The 11179-nt window shown below is 54.7% G+C and overlaps 1 protein-coding gene across 1 annotated transcript in view; it reads left to right on the forward strand.

Moving 5' to 3' along the window:
* KCNAB2 (potassium voltage-gated channel, shaker-related subfamily, beta member 2) overlaps positions 1-11179 on the forward strand; it is a 94290-nt gene that overhangs the window by 62411 nt on the left and 20700 nt on the right. Inside the window, exons 4-5 of the mRNA XM_008588435.1 lie at positions 7372-7415; positions 8250-8287. Of these exons, the coding sequence (XP_008586657.1) occupies positions 7372-7415; positions 8250-8287 (82 nt within the window). The remainder of the gene's footprint in view (positions 1-7371; positions 7416-8249; positions 8288-11179) is intronic.

Raw genomic sequence — 11179 nt, forward strand, 5'->3', positions numbered from 1 at the left:
CGGCATCCACCCCGGCCGCCGTGCCTGCCAAGGCCTCAGGCCTGCTGGTCCGGTCCAGCAGCTGTCAGCCCAGAGCAGCCGGTAGCGGCCTCCGGGGAAGACCGGGGCAGGCGGCTTGTGCATCCTGCTTCATTAATAATGAATCACCAGATGCTGCCTGCGCCTCTCACTGGTCACCTAACTGACGTGGTGGGAGCCTCAACAGCCCACCGTGTGCAGAGGCGGGAGCTGGACGCCAGGCTGCCTCCGAGAGGCTCAGGAAGCCTGGAGAAGCAGCTGCTCCCTGAGGCCCCCTGAGCCACAGCCCCAGGAGAGCAGTCCCAGAAGCCGTGCTCAGCCCCCCAGCCACCGCCCCGGGCTCAGCCAGCCGCAAGGAGCAAGGACACATGGAGGGGGCCCTCCCCCCACCCCATCAGAGGAAGGCGATTGCGCTCATCCATCAGGATTAACTTGCCGACACGACACGACACGTGGAGGGGCCTTCCCCACCCCAGCAGAGGAAGGCGATTGCGCTCATCCGTCAGGATTAACTCGCCGACACGACACGACACGACACGACACGTGGAGGGGCCTTCCCCACCACCCCGCATCAGAGGAAGGCGATTGCGCTCATCCGTCAGGATTAACTCACAGCCAGCCCTGCCGGACACTTTTGGAGACTGTTGGGCTGCAGACTCAGGCAGCCAGAGACAGACCAGGGAGGGGACAGAGGCAGGACCTGCAGAGACCAGAGAGATGTGAGAGAGGAGGGGAAATGGCCCCTCCCCCTCGGCTTGCGACTCCTCTGATAAGGTCTTTTCTAGCGCAGTTCTGGAAATTTGATTCCCTTCCCGGGGAGATTGCACAGGCTTCTTCCTCGTCGAATCCTCACTCCTGAAGGAACGCCTCAAGCTTCCTGGCCTGCCGGGGTAAAGTCTTGTCCCGGCGGAGAAGAGCTTCCAGGAGCCAGATGACTTCTGAGCTCGAGAGGAGGGGAGACGCCGCCAGGAGCTGAGCGCCGGCCTCAGCATGCAGGTGTCCTTCGTGTGCTCGGAGCACAGCCTCAAGGGCCGGGGCCCTGAGGAGCGGCTGGGCCGTCCAGCGACCAGCAGCCCCAGCCTGGGCACCCGCGGCCGCTTCCGCGCCGTGGCCATGGTGGCACGGAGCCTGGGACACCTGTCGGTGCAGAGCCTCCCAAGCGCTGCCGACACCATCGTGAAGCAGCCCGGGATGAAATATAGGTATGAGGGGCGACGGCTTTGCAGGGCGGGGGGCTGCCCTTGTCCACCTCCCCACCTGCAAGAGCCCATAAAATCTGCGAGTCCCTCTGTCAGACCTGGGCACTGTGTACAGGGCCAGGAGGGGCTGTGTTCAGCGCTTCGTAGACTTGGTGAGAAATAAAGTTTCTCTCTTTACGGTTGCAGAAGGAGATGGTGAAAGGGTCGCCCACCTAACTTCCTTCTGTCTTTCTCTCCTTTCTGGGGGTCGCTTACAGTAGCCAAGCCACCCACGTCAGACTCTGCAATGCCTGCTCTTCCTGGGAGCCCCAGGGCAATGGCCAACAGCCCCTGCATCCTCCTGCCCTCCCCTGGGCACACAGCCCCAGAAGCACCCCATGGGTGGTGTGATGTCTTTGCAGCCAGGCCACCATGACAAGTGTTGGTTTGATAGTCAGTGACTATCAGGTGAACGATGTGATGGAATGAATCTTCCCTCCCCAACCTGAGCCAGACCCCAGGCCTGGATTCCTCTAGTAGGCAGGACTGTCACTCCGGCGGGCACAGGGCAGCCAGGCAGCATCTGGAGTTTTCCCGCCCAGGCCGTCTTGTTTCCCTCTGTGTGGGTTCAGTCCCCCCCTGGCTCCAGGTTCTGTGACTTGTCTGCGGGGAGTGTCTGGGGACAGGGCCTCCCTCCCCTTCCCTGCTTCCCCCCTTGCCCCACCAAGGCCTCGCTGAAATGCTTGGTGAATGGAAAAGGGCCCCGGGGCAGGGTTGTGGGGCACCCTGCTGGAGGTCTGTCCTTTCTTATTTCTTACTTCCCTGAAGTCTCTGGGCCCAGAGCCCTTAGCGCTTCCAGAATGGTGTTCCTGAGGAAAAGTGAGTCTCTACGACACACAGAAAGCTGTGTTAAGCTGGAAAAGCTAAGTTAGGGCTCTGGTTTCCAGATTTCTTGGGAAAGGTCTTCCAAAACAGCAATCGGGGACAACTCTGCTTTTCAGTGACCTAAAACAGTCACACAGGCCAGCAGCCTCTGAAAAAGCCACAGATGGTTCTAGTTGCATTTGAGAATAGTACAGGTTTATGGCTGATACTGGTATCAACTCAGAGAGTATTGAAAGAGTCCATCCTAATAACTGAGATGTTGTTAAACCCCTTAATAACTCTTAAACCTCCCCAAAACCCATGCCTGGAAATTGAACCCCATGTAAAAACCGTGTCAGGTAAGCCCAGCGCCTCCTCGAGGTGAATTCTGGAATGATGGGATCCTGCATCCACACTCGTATCCCACCCTCCCCGGGGGCCTGGGAGAAGACTATATTCTTAAGGAACCTCTGGAACACTAAGCTTTTGTTTCTGTCCTGTAAGCTGGTGAGGACAATCCAGAATGGAATTCTCTATTCTAGAAGCTCTGGGAATTTAATTTAATTTAATGCTTTGTTAAGTAGGGATCAAAAGCTAGGAATAAACAGAATATGTATAATTTTTAGGTTAGAGACCTGTTATCTGCTGCAACTTTTAAGTAAATCCTAGGATCATCAAAGGAGTTAATACAAGTGAGACTATTTCTGAACATATGAGCACTATGGAAATGGAAAGTGTGGCTGTTAACATGATTTCCCTCCTAAGACATATGGAGAGGTAGATCTCTAAGACCCTGAGTGCTCAAGATGACCGTGTGTGTGCATGTGTACACACGCATATGTATCCACGTGTGTACATATATGTATTTGTGTTTTTACCTGTGTGTCTGTGTGTGTACATGTGCACTGTGTCTGTGTCCACATGTTGGCATATGCATTGTGTTTGTGTGCATGTGTTTTCATATGCATGTGTGTGCATATGTCCATGCGTTTACGTACATGTGTCTGCGTGTGTGTGCACATGTGTTTACATATGCATGTGTCCACAGGTGTACCTGTGCATGTGTGTCCACGTGTGTGCATGTGTGTGAATGTATGTGCATGCATGTGTGTATGTTCACACGTGCACACCGGAGGCAGGGAGGGCAAGGCAGGGCAGTGAAGGGAGGTGCTCATTAGGCCTATAAGTTTACAGTCTGAGGACCTAGGTTCACATCTCAGCCCCAGCATTTGCTAACCACAGGACCATCTCTCTGGTGGAGGAGCAAACAGACCCTTACATGTAGCAGGGCCTGGTGAGCTTTTCTTGGTGGTGTCAGGCAAGGGACAAGGGATCAATGCCTGTAGGGTGATGTGCAGTTATAGAGTGGCTGAACCTTCCCCTATTGGGTGCCCTTGCTGCCTATCTCTCCCATCCTGCCTCACAAGGTGCTCCACAGTGACTGTCCCAGGGCCACAGCAAGCATGCAGGTGGGGGGCTACAAGGACTAAGGATGAGGCCAGATCTAGATCCAAATCCCCCCACCTCCATCTCCCACCACCTCCCTAGGAAGCTGGCCCCTGCCAGTGGCAAGCTCCAGGGCCAGGAATTCTCCAGGTACACCTGTCCCATGAAGCCTACACAGCCTGCAGGCATTAAGGGAACTAAAGGTGTGTGGCCAGCACGAGGTACCACACACTCTTGCCAGAGAGCCCAAGAGGTGCTCAGTGCATGGAAGTGGGGAGGCCAAGCCCGATGAGTGAGGGAGGAGCTGGCATTTTGTCCAAGGGTCTAACCCTAGGGCCTGGGCTTCTCACCCCTGAATTATACCAACATCAGCAGCAGCAAACAATCCCTGGGTCCCTGCCACCGCCAGCTCCAGTGCGAACATGAAGACATGGAAGCCCAGGCCTGTCCTTTCAGAGCCTGGAGTCCCGAGCAGGGCAGACCTGCTTACAGATCGTCGCTGCACAATGTGGCGTTTTATAACGGACAGGTGGGCCAGACGCTGACGGGAAAACGTCCTGTCCCTTTATTCCTCAAACCAGCATTGAAGTGAGGTTGTTTTCCCTTCACCTGATCAAATTCTTGTCCTCAGCCCAGAGGCTAAAATGAAAGGCCCTGAACTCCTCTTTTTAAAGGTTCTGTGATTTCCCGAAGGCTTCCCTCTCTGGCCCTTCCCAGGGCCTGCGGTGCGGCGTTCAGGGCTGCGACGTGTCCGGTGGGCTAGTGATGGACACTTGTGCTTTCCTGTGGCAAAGGCTGTGTCTGACAGTCCTCAATGGCCACTTCCCGGACTGCGGGAGAGACAAGAGGCAAATGAATGAAGACCAGCAGTGTTGGGTTTAGAAACTTTGATCGACTATTGTGTCATGATGCCGAGTTTTAATTTGGGGGAAGAAGTCTACGGAAACGATTTCCATATCCCGAGCATTTCGCGTGGCCGCGGCACCTGCCCAGGCCCGGCTGGGATTCGCAGTGGTCCCCTCCCCTACAGAGCAGCCGTATTTATAAAGCTTTTGGCCTGGGGGTGTCCTGTCCCTTCTCATTTCTTCTCCCAAGGCCTGGCGGCGGATGGCAGAGCTAATACCATCATTTCCACAGGGAAACAAGTTGAGCGGGGTCACTGCGGCGTCCTGCGGTGCCCTAGTTCTGTTAAATCATTCCTGTGGGTGGTGGTGGGTGGAGAGGCAGCTGGAGAGCCCGATGCCCTGGGTCCCTGACCTATGACAGGAGGACACACGGAGCCCATTTGGGGAAGCTGGCTCATTTCGCCCCAGTCCACCAGGATCAGATGAGGCTTAGGGAGCGGGAGTGACTTCTAAAGCTGGCAGGCGGGTGACTTTGCAGTCCAGCCACAGACGCAGGTGGGCCCAGCCTCTTGTTTCGTATCCTCACGTGTCTGCTGCTAAAGCTACTTCACCCTGAGTGTGCAGCACCTTCTGGCGTTTGGTTCAATGCTGGATAAAAGCAACATTTTCAGGGGGGGTGCGCCTAAAACCTGGCCTTCAACCGAGCCTGGTCAGGAAATTGCTTCGCTCAGTCACTCATGGAGGTGATTCTGCAGAGGGGGGAGGCCAGCCTCCCTTCTGGACACCTGGATTTGTCTAGACCAGGTGCCCAGTGGGGTCCAGGGCTCTGCCAAAACCCAGATGTTGCAAACAAGGTTCTGAGGATATTCGTGTCTGCGGTATCTCCAGGGAAGGGGTCCGTGGCCTTTATCAGTTTCTCAAAGGGGTCTGTGACCTCAAAACAGTCAGAACCACTGGTCAAACCCTTCAGCCCTTTTGCTTCGTTGTTGGACCCCCTGTAAGCAACTCTGTAATTTCCACCACAGTTACTTTCTAGCTAGCATGGGGGAAATTGCCTGAACTACTTACTGGAGAGGACTGGCTCATGCCAAATTTATAAGTGATGCCGACGGGCCTGTTTTTCTAGCAGCCTTGGGTGGGACTTGCGGGCGATGCTGAGGGCACTGTTCATTTATTTCCCTGATTTGCAGCAGGAAAACAAGGGGAAACGTTTCCTTTTTAATGCACTAATAGTTAAAGCCAGTTTGATTTTCCTGTTAGTTTCTGTATAAAGAAAACTACCCTCGCGTGTTCCGGGCCATGTCTCCCTCGGGCACCCTGCCCCTCTAGAACACGAGACACATGTAAGTCTGTGTCCTGGGACCTGTGCCCAGGCACACACCTCATCTCATTTCATCCTCACGGCAACATTGGGCAGGATCGTGTGCCCATTCTACAGATGAGAACACTTACCTAAAATGCCCAGGGTCATCCAGCCAGGAAGGTAGAACCAGGACGTGAATCCTGGCTTCAGAGCCTCTGCCTGTAGCCACTGCCAGATCGCCCTCTTCCTGAAAGACAGACCAGCTGCCCTCATGCTCCTTATTCCCTAGTGGAACAACGGGCTGGCAGCTAGACTGGTTTTAATGGGAAACTGGAAAAGAAAGCTGGGCAACTTAGAACTACCTTCAATTTGGTGAAACATTCAACTGTTTTCAAACTGCTCACAAGTGTTATTTCCACCTGCCACGACCCTTCATGATATGGGGGTGGGGGGATCCAGGAGCCCCATAACCAGGGAAACCGAGGCTGTGGAGGGTCCGAGCCAGGCTCAGGCCCCACACTGCCTTTTCAGGGGCCAGGCTTGGACAGAAAAGGGAATCAACTGAGGACACAGCACCTGCTGAAGTGAGAAGTGTGGGGGGAAGGGCTGGGCGTGACCTCGGGCATCCCCGCAGCTCTCTGACTCTCCACCACCTAGAAGGGCATCTCGCCTCGGCTGGAGCAGCAGGAGCCCACGAGGGAGTGGGGTCGGACCCCAGGTGGGTCAGGGCCCAGCTGTGGCTGTGACGCTGCTGCACTCGCCAACGTCAGCATCTGGGCAGATCACTCTGCGTCCCCCGTAGACAGGAGGAGGGGCACGGGCCATTGTGGTGGGGGCAGGAGCTCAGAGCCGACTGCCAGGTGGGAGCCCAGCCCCTCTGCTTCCAGGCAGGTCTCAGGGTGTGCTTCCATAGGAATAATGACATCCTGACAAGCAAGGCTCCTGCCACGCAGAGCTGTTGGGTGGGTCCGGTAACAGGATGCTTGAGGACCACCTGGCCTGCTGCTGCCCCCACCGGCTCCCAGCCCGCGTGTGCCAGGACAGAAAGGCACGCCAGTCCTTGGCAGACACTGCCACCCTGCACGGCCTCCCAAGGATGTGAATGATGCAGGGCCCATGGCCTGATCGTGTGGACTCGGGTGTGCCTTGGAGGGCCCATGACGGAGCCCGGCAGCTGTCTGGTCAGGACGTGGGCTGCCAGGCTCGGCAGGCTCCAGGCAGCAGATGTAACAGGAGCTGGCACCCCCGCCCTTCGTGGGGCTCTTAACTCCCCACACTGGCAGCTTCAGGGAAGCGAGGGCTGGAGCTGCAGGCCAGGTGACATGGGACTAACTTCTCCTACCCTGTTCTCAGAGAGAGTGAAGACACCCGAAATCTCGAATGTGGCCTCTAGAGAAAAGGAGAGGGCTTCTCAGCAGGGTGCCCGTGGACGGCGCCACAGGCCTAAATGAGTCAGGTTTCAGCCGTAGAAGGAGACAACATCTCTTGCATTGTGACCATCTGTCCTGAGCATGGCCGTGCTGGGCCAGGGTCACTTGGCATTTTACCCCCAGGGGCAAGCAAATCAAGGCCTCTCTGAAGGTCCCCGTGCCTTTAGAGCCTCAAAACACACATTGATTGGGGTGGGCGTGGGCAGGGGGCTAGCACTGGCAGGACCCGAGGCTGGCAGGCAGGTCCTGCCCTGGTGCTGAGAACTCACGCAGCATTTGTTTTTCAGGAACCTGGGCAAGTCCGGCTTGCGGGTCTCCTGCCTGGGGCTTGGTGAGTGTGGGGGACCCTGCTTGGTTTTGTGCCAGCCGAGGAAGCAGGGGGACCAGGCAAGGGCTGAAGGGAGGCGAGGTGGCCCAGCCCTGGGCATCCACCCAGGGTGGCTGCACCCAGAGCCCAGGATTGAAGAGGACTTGGTTGCCATGGCAACACGGAGGCAGGCAGGCTGGGGCTGGGAGAGGGAGGGGGACAGGGACACTGCCTTAGCAGAGCAGAGAAGCACCAGGAGCCCTTGGCACACACGGCCCCCACCCCGCACCACGAAATCAGAGAACCTCCCGCCCCAGGCGTGCCAGGAGACTGCTTTCCTCCCATGGCCGGGCTCGGCTTCATGGGGACAGTCCCTTTTGCATTCTTCCCCTTTCACCAGATGGGAGCTCTGTTCCCAGAACGCGCTGTCCTCCACCTCCACAGTGCACACAATATACGCCCCCTCCTGCCCTAAGAGCCCCCTCCCCACCGTCCAGCAAGAGCTGTCAGACCTCGTGTGATTTCAGGGAGACGCCCCTCATTCATTCTGTCCCTAGAATAGGAGCTGCATCAGCACAAGCTCCAGATGCGTGTTTCAAAGGCCCGCAGCCTCCTGGGCCTGTAGCTGGCTACATGCTCTGCAGACTTTCATCCTGTCAGTTTGGTGGCCCCCAGAGAGCAAGACTTGCCCTGAAGACCAGGTGTCTGTGCACACCAAGGACATGCTCACCGCAGAGCAGTGTGGCCACCTGTGGCTGCCCCCCAGCCCAGGCCCCACAGCCTGAGGTCTGAGTGCCCACGGGGAGAATCGGGCTCCCTGGCAGGTTCTCTAACCTGAGTCAGTGTGTCTCCTTCCAGGAACATGGGTGACCTTCGGAGGACAGATCACGGATGAGGTAAGATGGGGCTCCCTCAGCCTCTCCAGCCTGCAGAAAGGGCTCACCTGGGCAGGTGGTTAAGTGTGCTGCATGGGCCAGTGAGCATGCCACCGAGGCAGTCTCCCTTTTCAGTTTTTCAAGGGTGCCCTGTCACTGTGGGACCACTGAAAGGCGAGCCAGCAGCAGTGGCCTAAGAAGATACTGATCCTAGTGCCCCTCAGCAGCTGGGTGCCTTGGGACCTTCAGCAAGTCCCTTAAACCCCCAGGAACTCAGGTTCCTCCTGCACATGACACCTATTCCATTCCACAGTTAACCAGGAGAGTTCAGGGAGCACACGTTTTCCAAGTTTTATGGTCAGATGCAGATCTAAGCTGCTCAGGCTGAGTGCACCCACGCGAGTTAGAAACTTCAGTAGACATCTGCTGAGGTCATTTAGAACGCAGCTTCTGCCATCTTTGCTGCAAGCTGAAGAATCAGTAGATTTACGTTTTGCCAAGCTCCGAACCATACATTTCCCGTAACTGTTGCTAATCGTGTGCATCGTAATCAAACATGTCTGCTGGAGCCTCTCACTCTACCCTTGGGACACAAAGGTGAACGCTAAGGAAAAGCCGTCATTAGTGCTGCCAGCATGTCTGGGCCTGTCAGAAGGAGAGGGACAATGGCATTTGCTCAGAGAGCCCTAGGCATCTGCACGAGAAGCGGTTTTCACAGTTGCCCTACTTATTGTTGGAAAGGTTGCATTTAAAAATTAATAAGAGTAGATTTGAGACCTCGTTAGCTGTGATTGCTCAGTTAGTTTTCAAAGGAAAAGCTTTGCTTCCATCAAATTTAAGTGCATGTAGTTTGTGTTTTTGTTCATTTGTACTTTTATAGAACTATGCATACCTTGCTTTGAGGTTGCTGGGTAGGGGCTATCTCAGGGTGAAGTCAGGAGTTTTTATAGCAAAGGAAATTGGCTTACCGTTGCCCCCAGATTGGCTCTGAGCACTTCGAGTAGAAATCAGAGCCCGGGGTCTGCACAGTTTGCTCTGAAGAAGCTGTGCCTGACTTGGCCTCATTTCCCTGTGGTTGCTGGAAGAGTAGATGGAAGAGTCCAGCACACAGTGTAACTGCATTGACAAATGGCATTAGCTACATGGCACGTGATGTCCTTTTGGAAAGATCTAGAGAAGTGGATCAGAACCCCAGGTGACATTTTCACCAACAGATCGGTTGCACCTGAAGAGTATTGATTAATGATCCAATGGCAGCCCCGCTGGCTCTGGCCCCTACAGCGTCTCCCTCAGGGACATAGTGACATGTCCTGTACATCGAAGGTCATTTCTAGATGGCACCAAGCTGGAAAGACAGAGGATACAATAGATGAAAGCGTCAGGTCATGAAAGATTATGGCAGGTGGAAAGGATGGAGCGAAGGAGCAAGAGGAATTTTTGTATTAAATCCCACAGTTAGTGTCAAAGAAGAAAAATCAATACGTCAGGTGTGAGGGGCCCACCTGGCTGTGGCTCGATGAAGCAGGCCTGGGTTTTGATTCTTTAGTTGGCTGCCTGCTCAGTCTGAACCGTCAAGGAAGCAAAGACCATCCTGGGCTGCATTTTTAATTTTTCATTAAATATATGAAACATAAAATATATCATTTTAACTGTTTTTAAATGTGCAGTTCAGTGGCATTAAGCGCATTCACACCACTGTGCAACCATAACTACTATCTATTTCCAAAATTTTTCATCACCCCAAACGGAAACTCTGTACCCGTCAGCAATACCTCCCCAACCCCTCATAACTACCTCTAATCTACTCCCTGTCTCAATGAATTCTGCAGCCTATTTTAGTAAATAAAGTTTTATTGGCACATTGCCATGGCCCTTCATTTACACTGTCTGTGGCTGCTTTTACGCCACAAAGGCAGAGCTGAGTAGTTGCAACAGAGACTGTCTGGCTCACAAAGCCTGAAGTTTTTACTATCTGACCCTTTACAGAAAAGGTTTGACATCCCTTGTTCTACGGGGTCATAGCAGCTGTCTGCCAATATCTGCAGGGCTGTCGTGCAGACAGAAGTTCGGTCCTGTTCTGTGCCACGCCAGGGATAAAACGCAAGCTTGCCAAAGAGCAGAAGGAGCCGCCTGGTGGGGCTGGAGAAACCTCCCCCTTGTGTTGCACGGTGCACTGTCCACGGTGCACAGGACACTGTCACATTTTCGGCTGATCCTCTCAACCAGCTGATGTAGGAATCCCATGGCATTGGTCAGTCTAAGATCTGTGGCCCCATATCGGAGCCACCACAGTCAGTGTCAGGTTTCCAGCCCTCCCGTTCAGTGCCCTTTCTGTGACCTCACACTTCTGCTCAGGTAGCAAACTCCCCGTCAGAACTGTGTTCAAGACAGGCTGGGCAATAAAAATCTAATCAGAGAAGTGGCGGAGAACCTTACGTTTATTATCTCACTCAGTCCTCTGGCAGCCCAGGGAGGTGGGTGCTATTATTCCCGTTTCGAGGAAGCCGAGCCTCCGAGAGTGAGCAGGTGCCAGAGGCCACACCTGGTGAGGGGAAGGGTGCTCCCACCTGGGGTGCTTTGCCTTAAAGCCCACGGCCAGCTCTCGGCTCTGGGGAAACCATACTGGGGTGAATGGATTCCTTGTCCCCCAGGTGGGTGACAGGGAAGTGGTCTCTGTATCTCCTGAGGTTCCTTCTGACTTCAGTTTCTGAGACTCCAACACTGCAAAGAACCAAAAAGTCACAAAACAGAGGCTCCATTAAGTAAACTGGGACGCACCCTCAGAGTGGAAGTCTTAAGTCTTTAGACGTCATGGGGTTTTTTTTGGGGTTTTTTTTGTCTTTTTTTTTCCGTGTCCGGCAACGGATCGCAACCCTCAGTGTCGCCTCCGTACCAGACCAGGACCGGCAACGG

This window comes from Galeopterus variegatus, unplaced genomic scaffold (assembly GCF_000696425.1).
Source record: "Galeopterus variegatus unplaced genomic scaffold, G_variegatus-3.0.2 Scaffold4824, whole genome shotgun sequence".
NCBI lineage: Eukaryota > Metazoa > Chordata > Mammalia > Dermoptera > Cynocephalidae > Galeopterus > Galeopterus variegatus.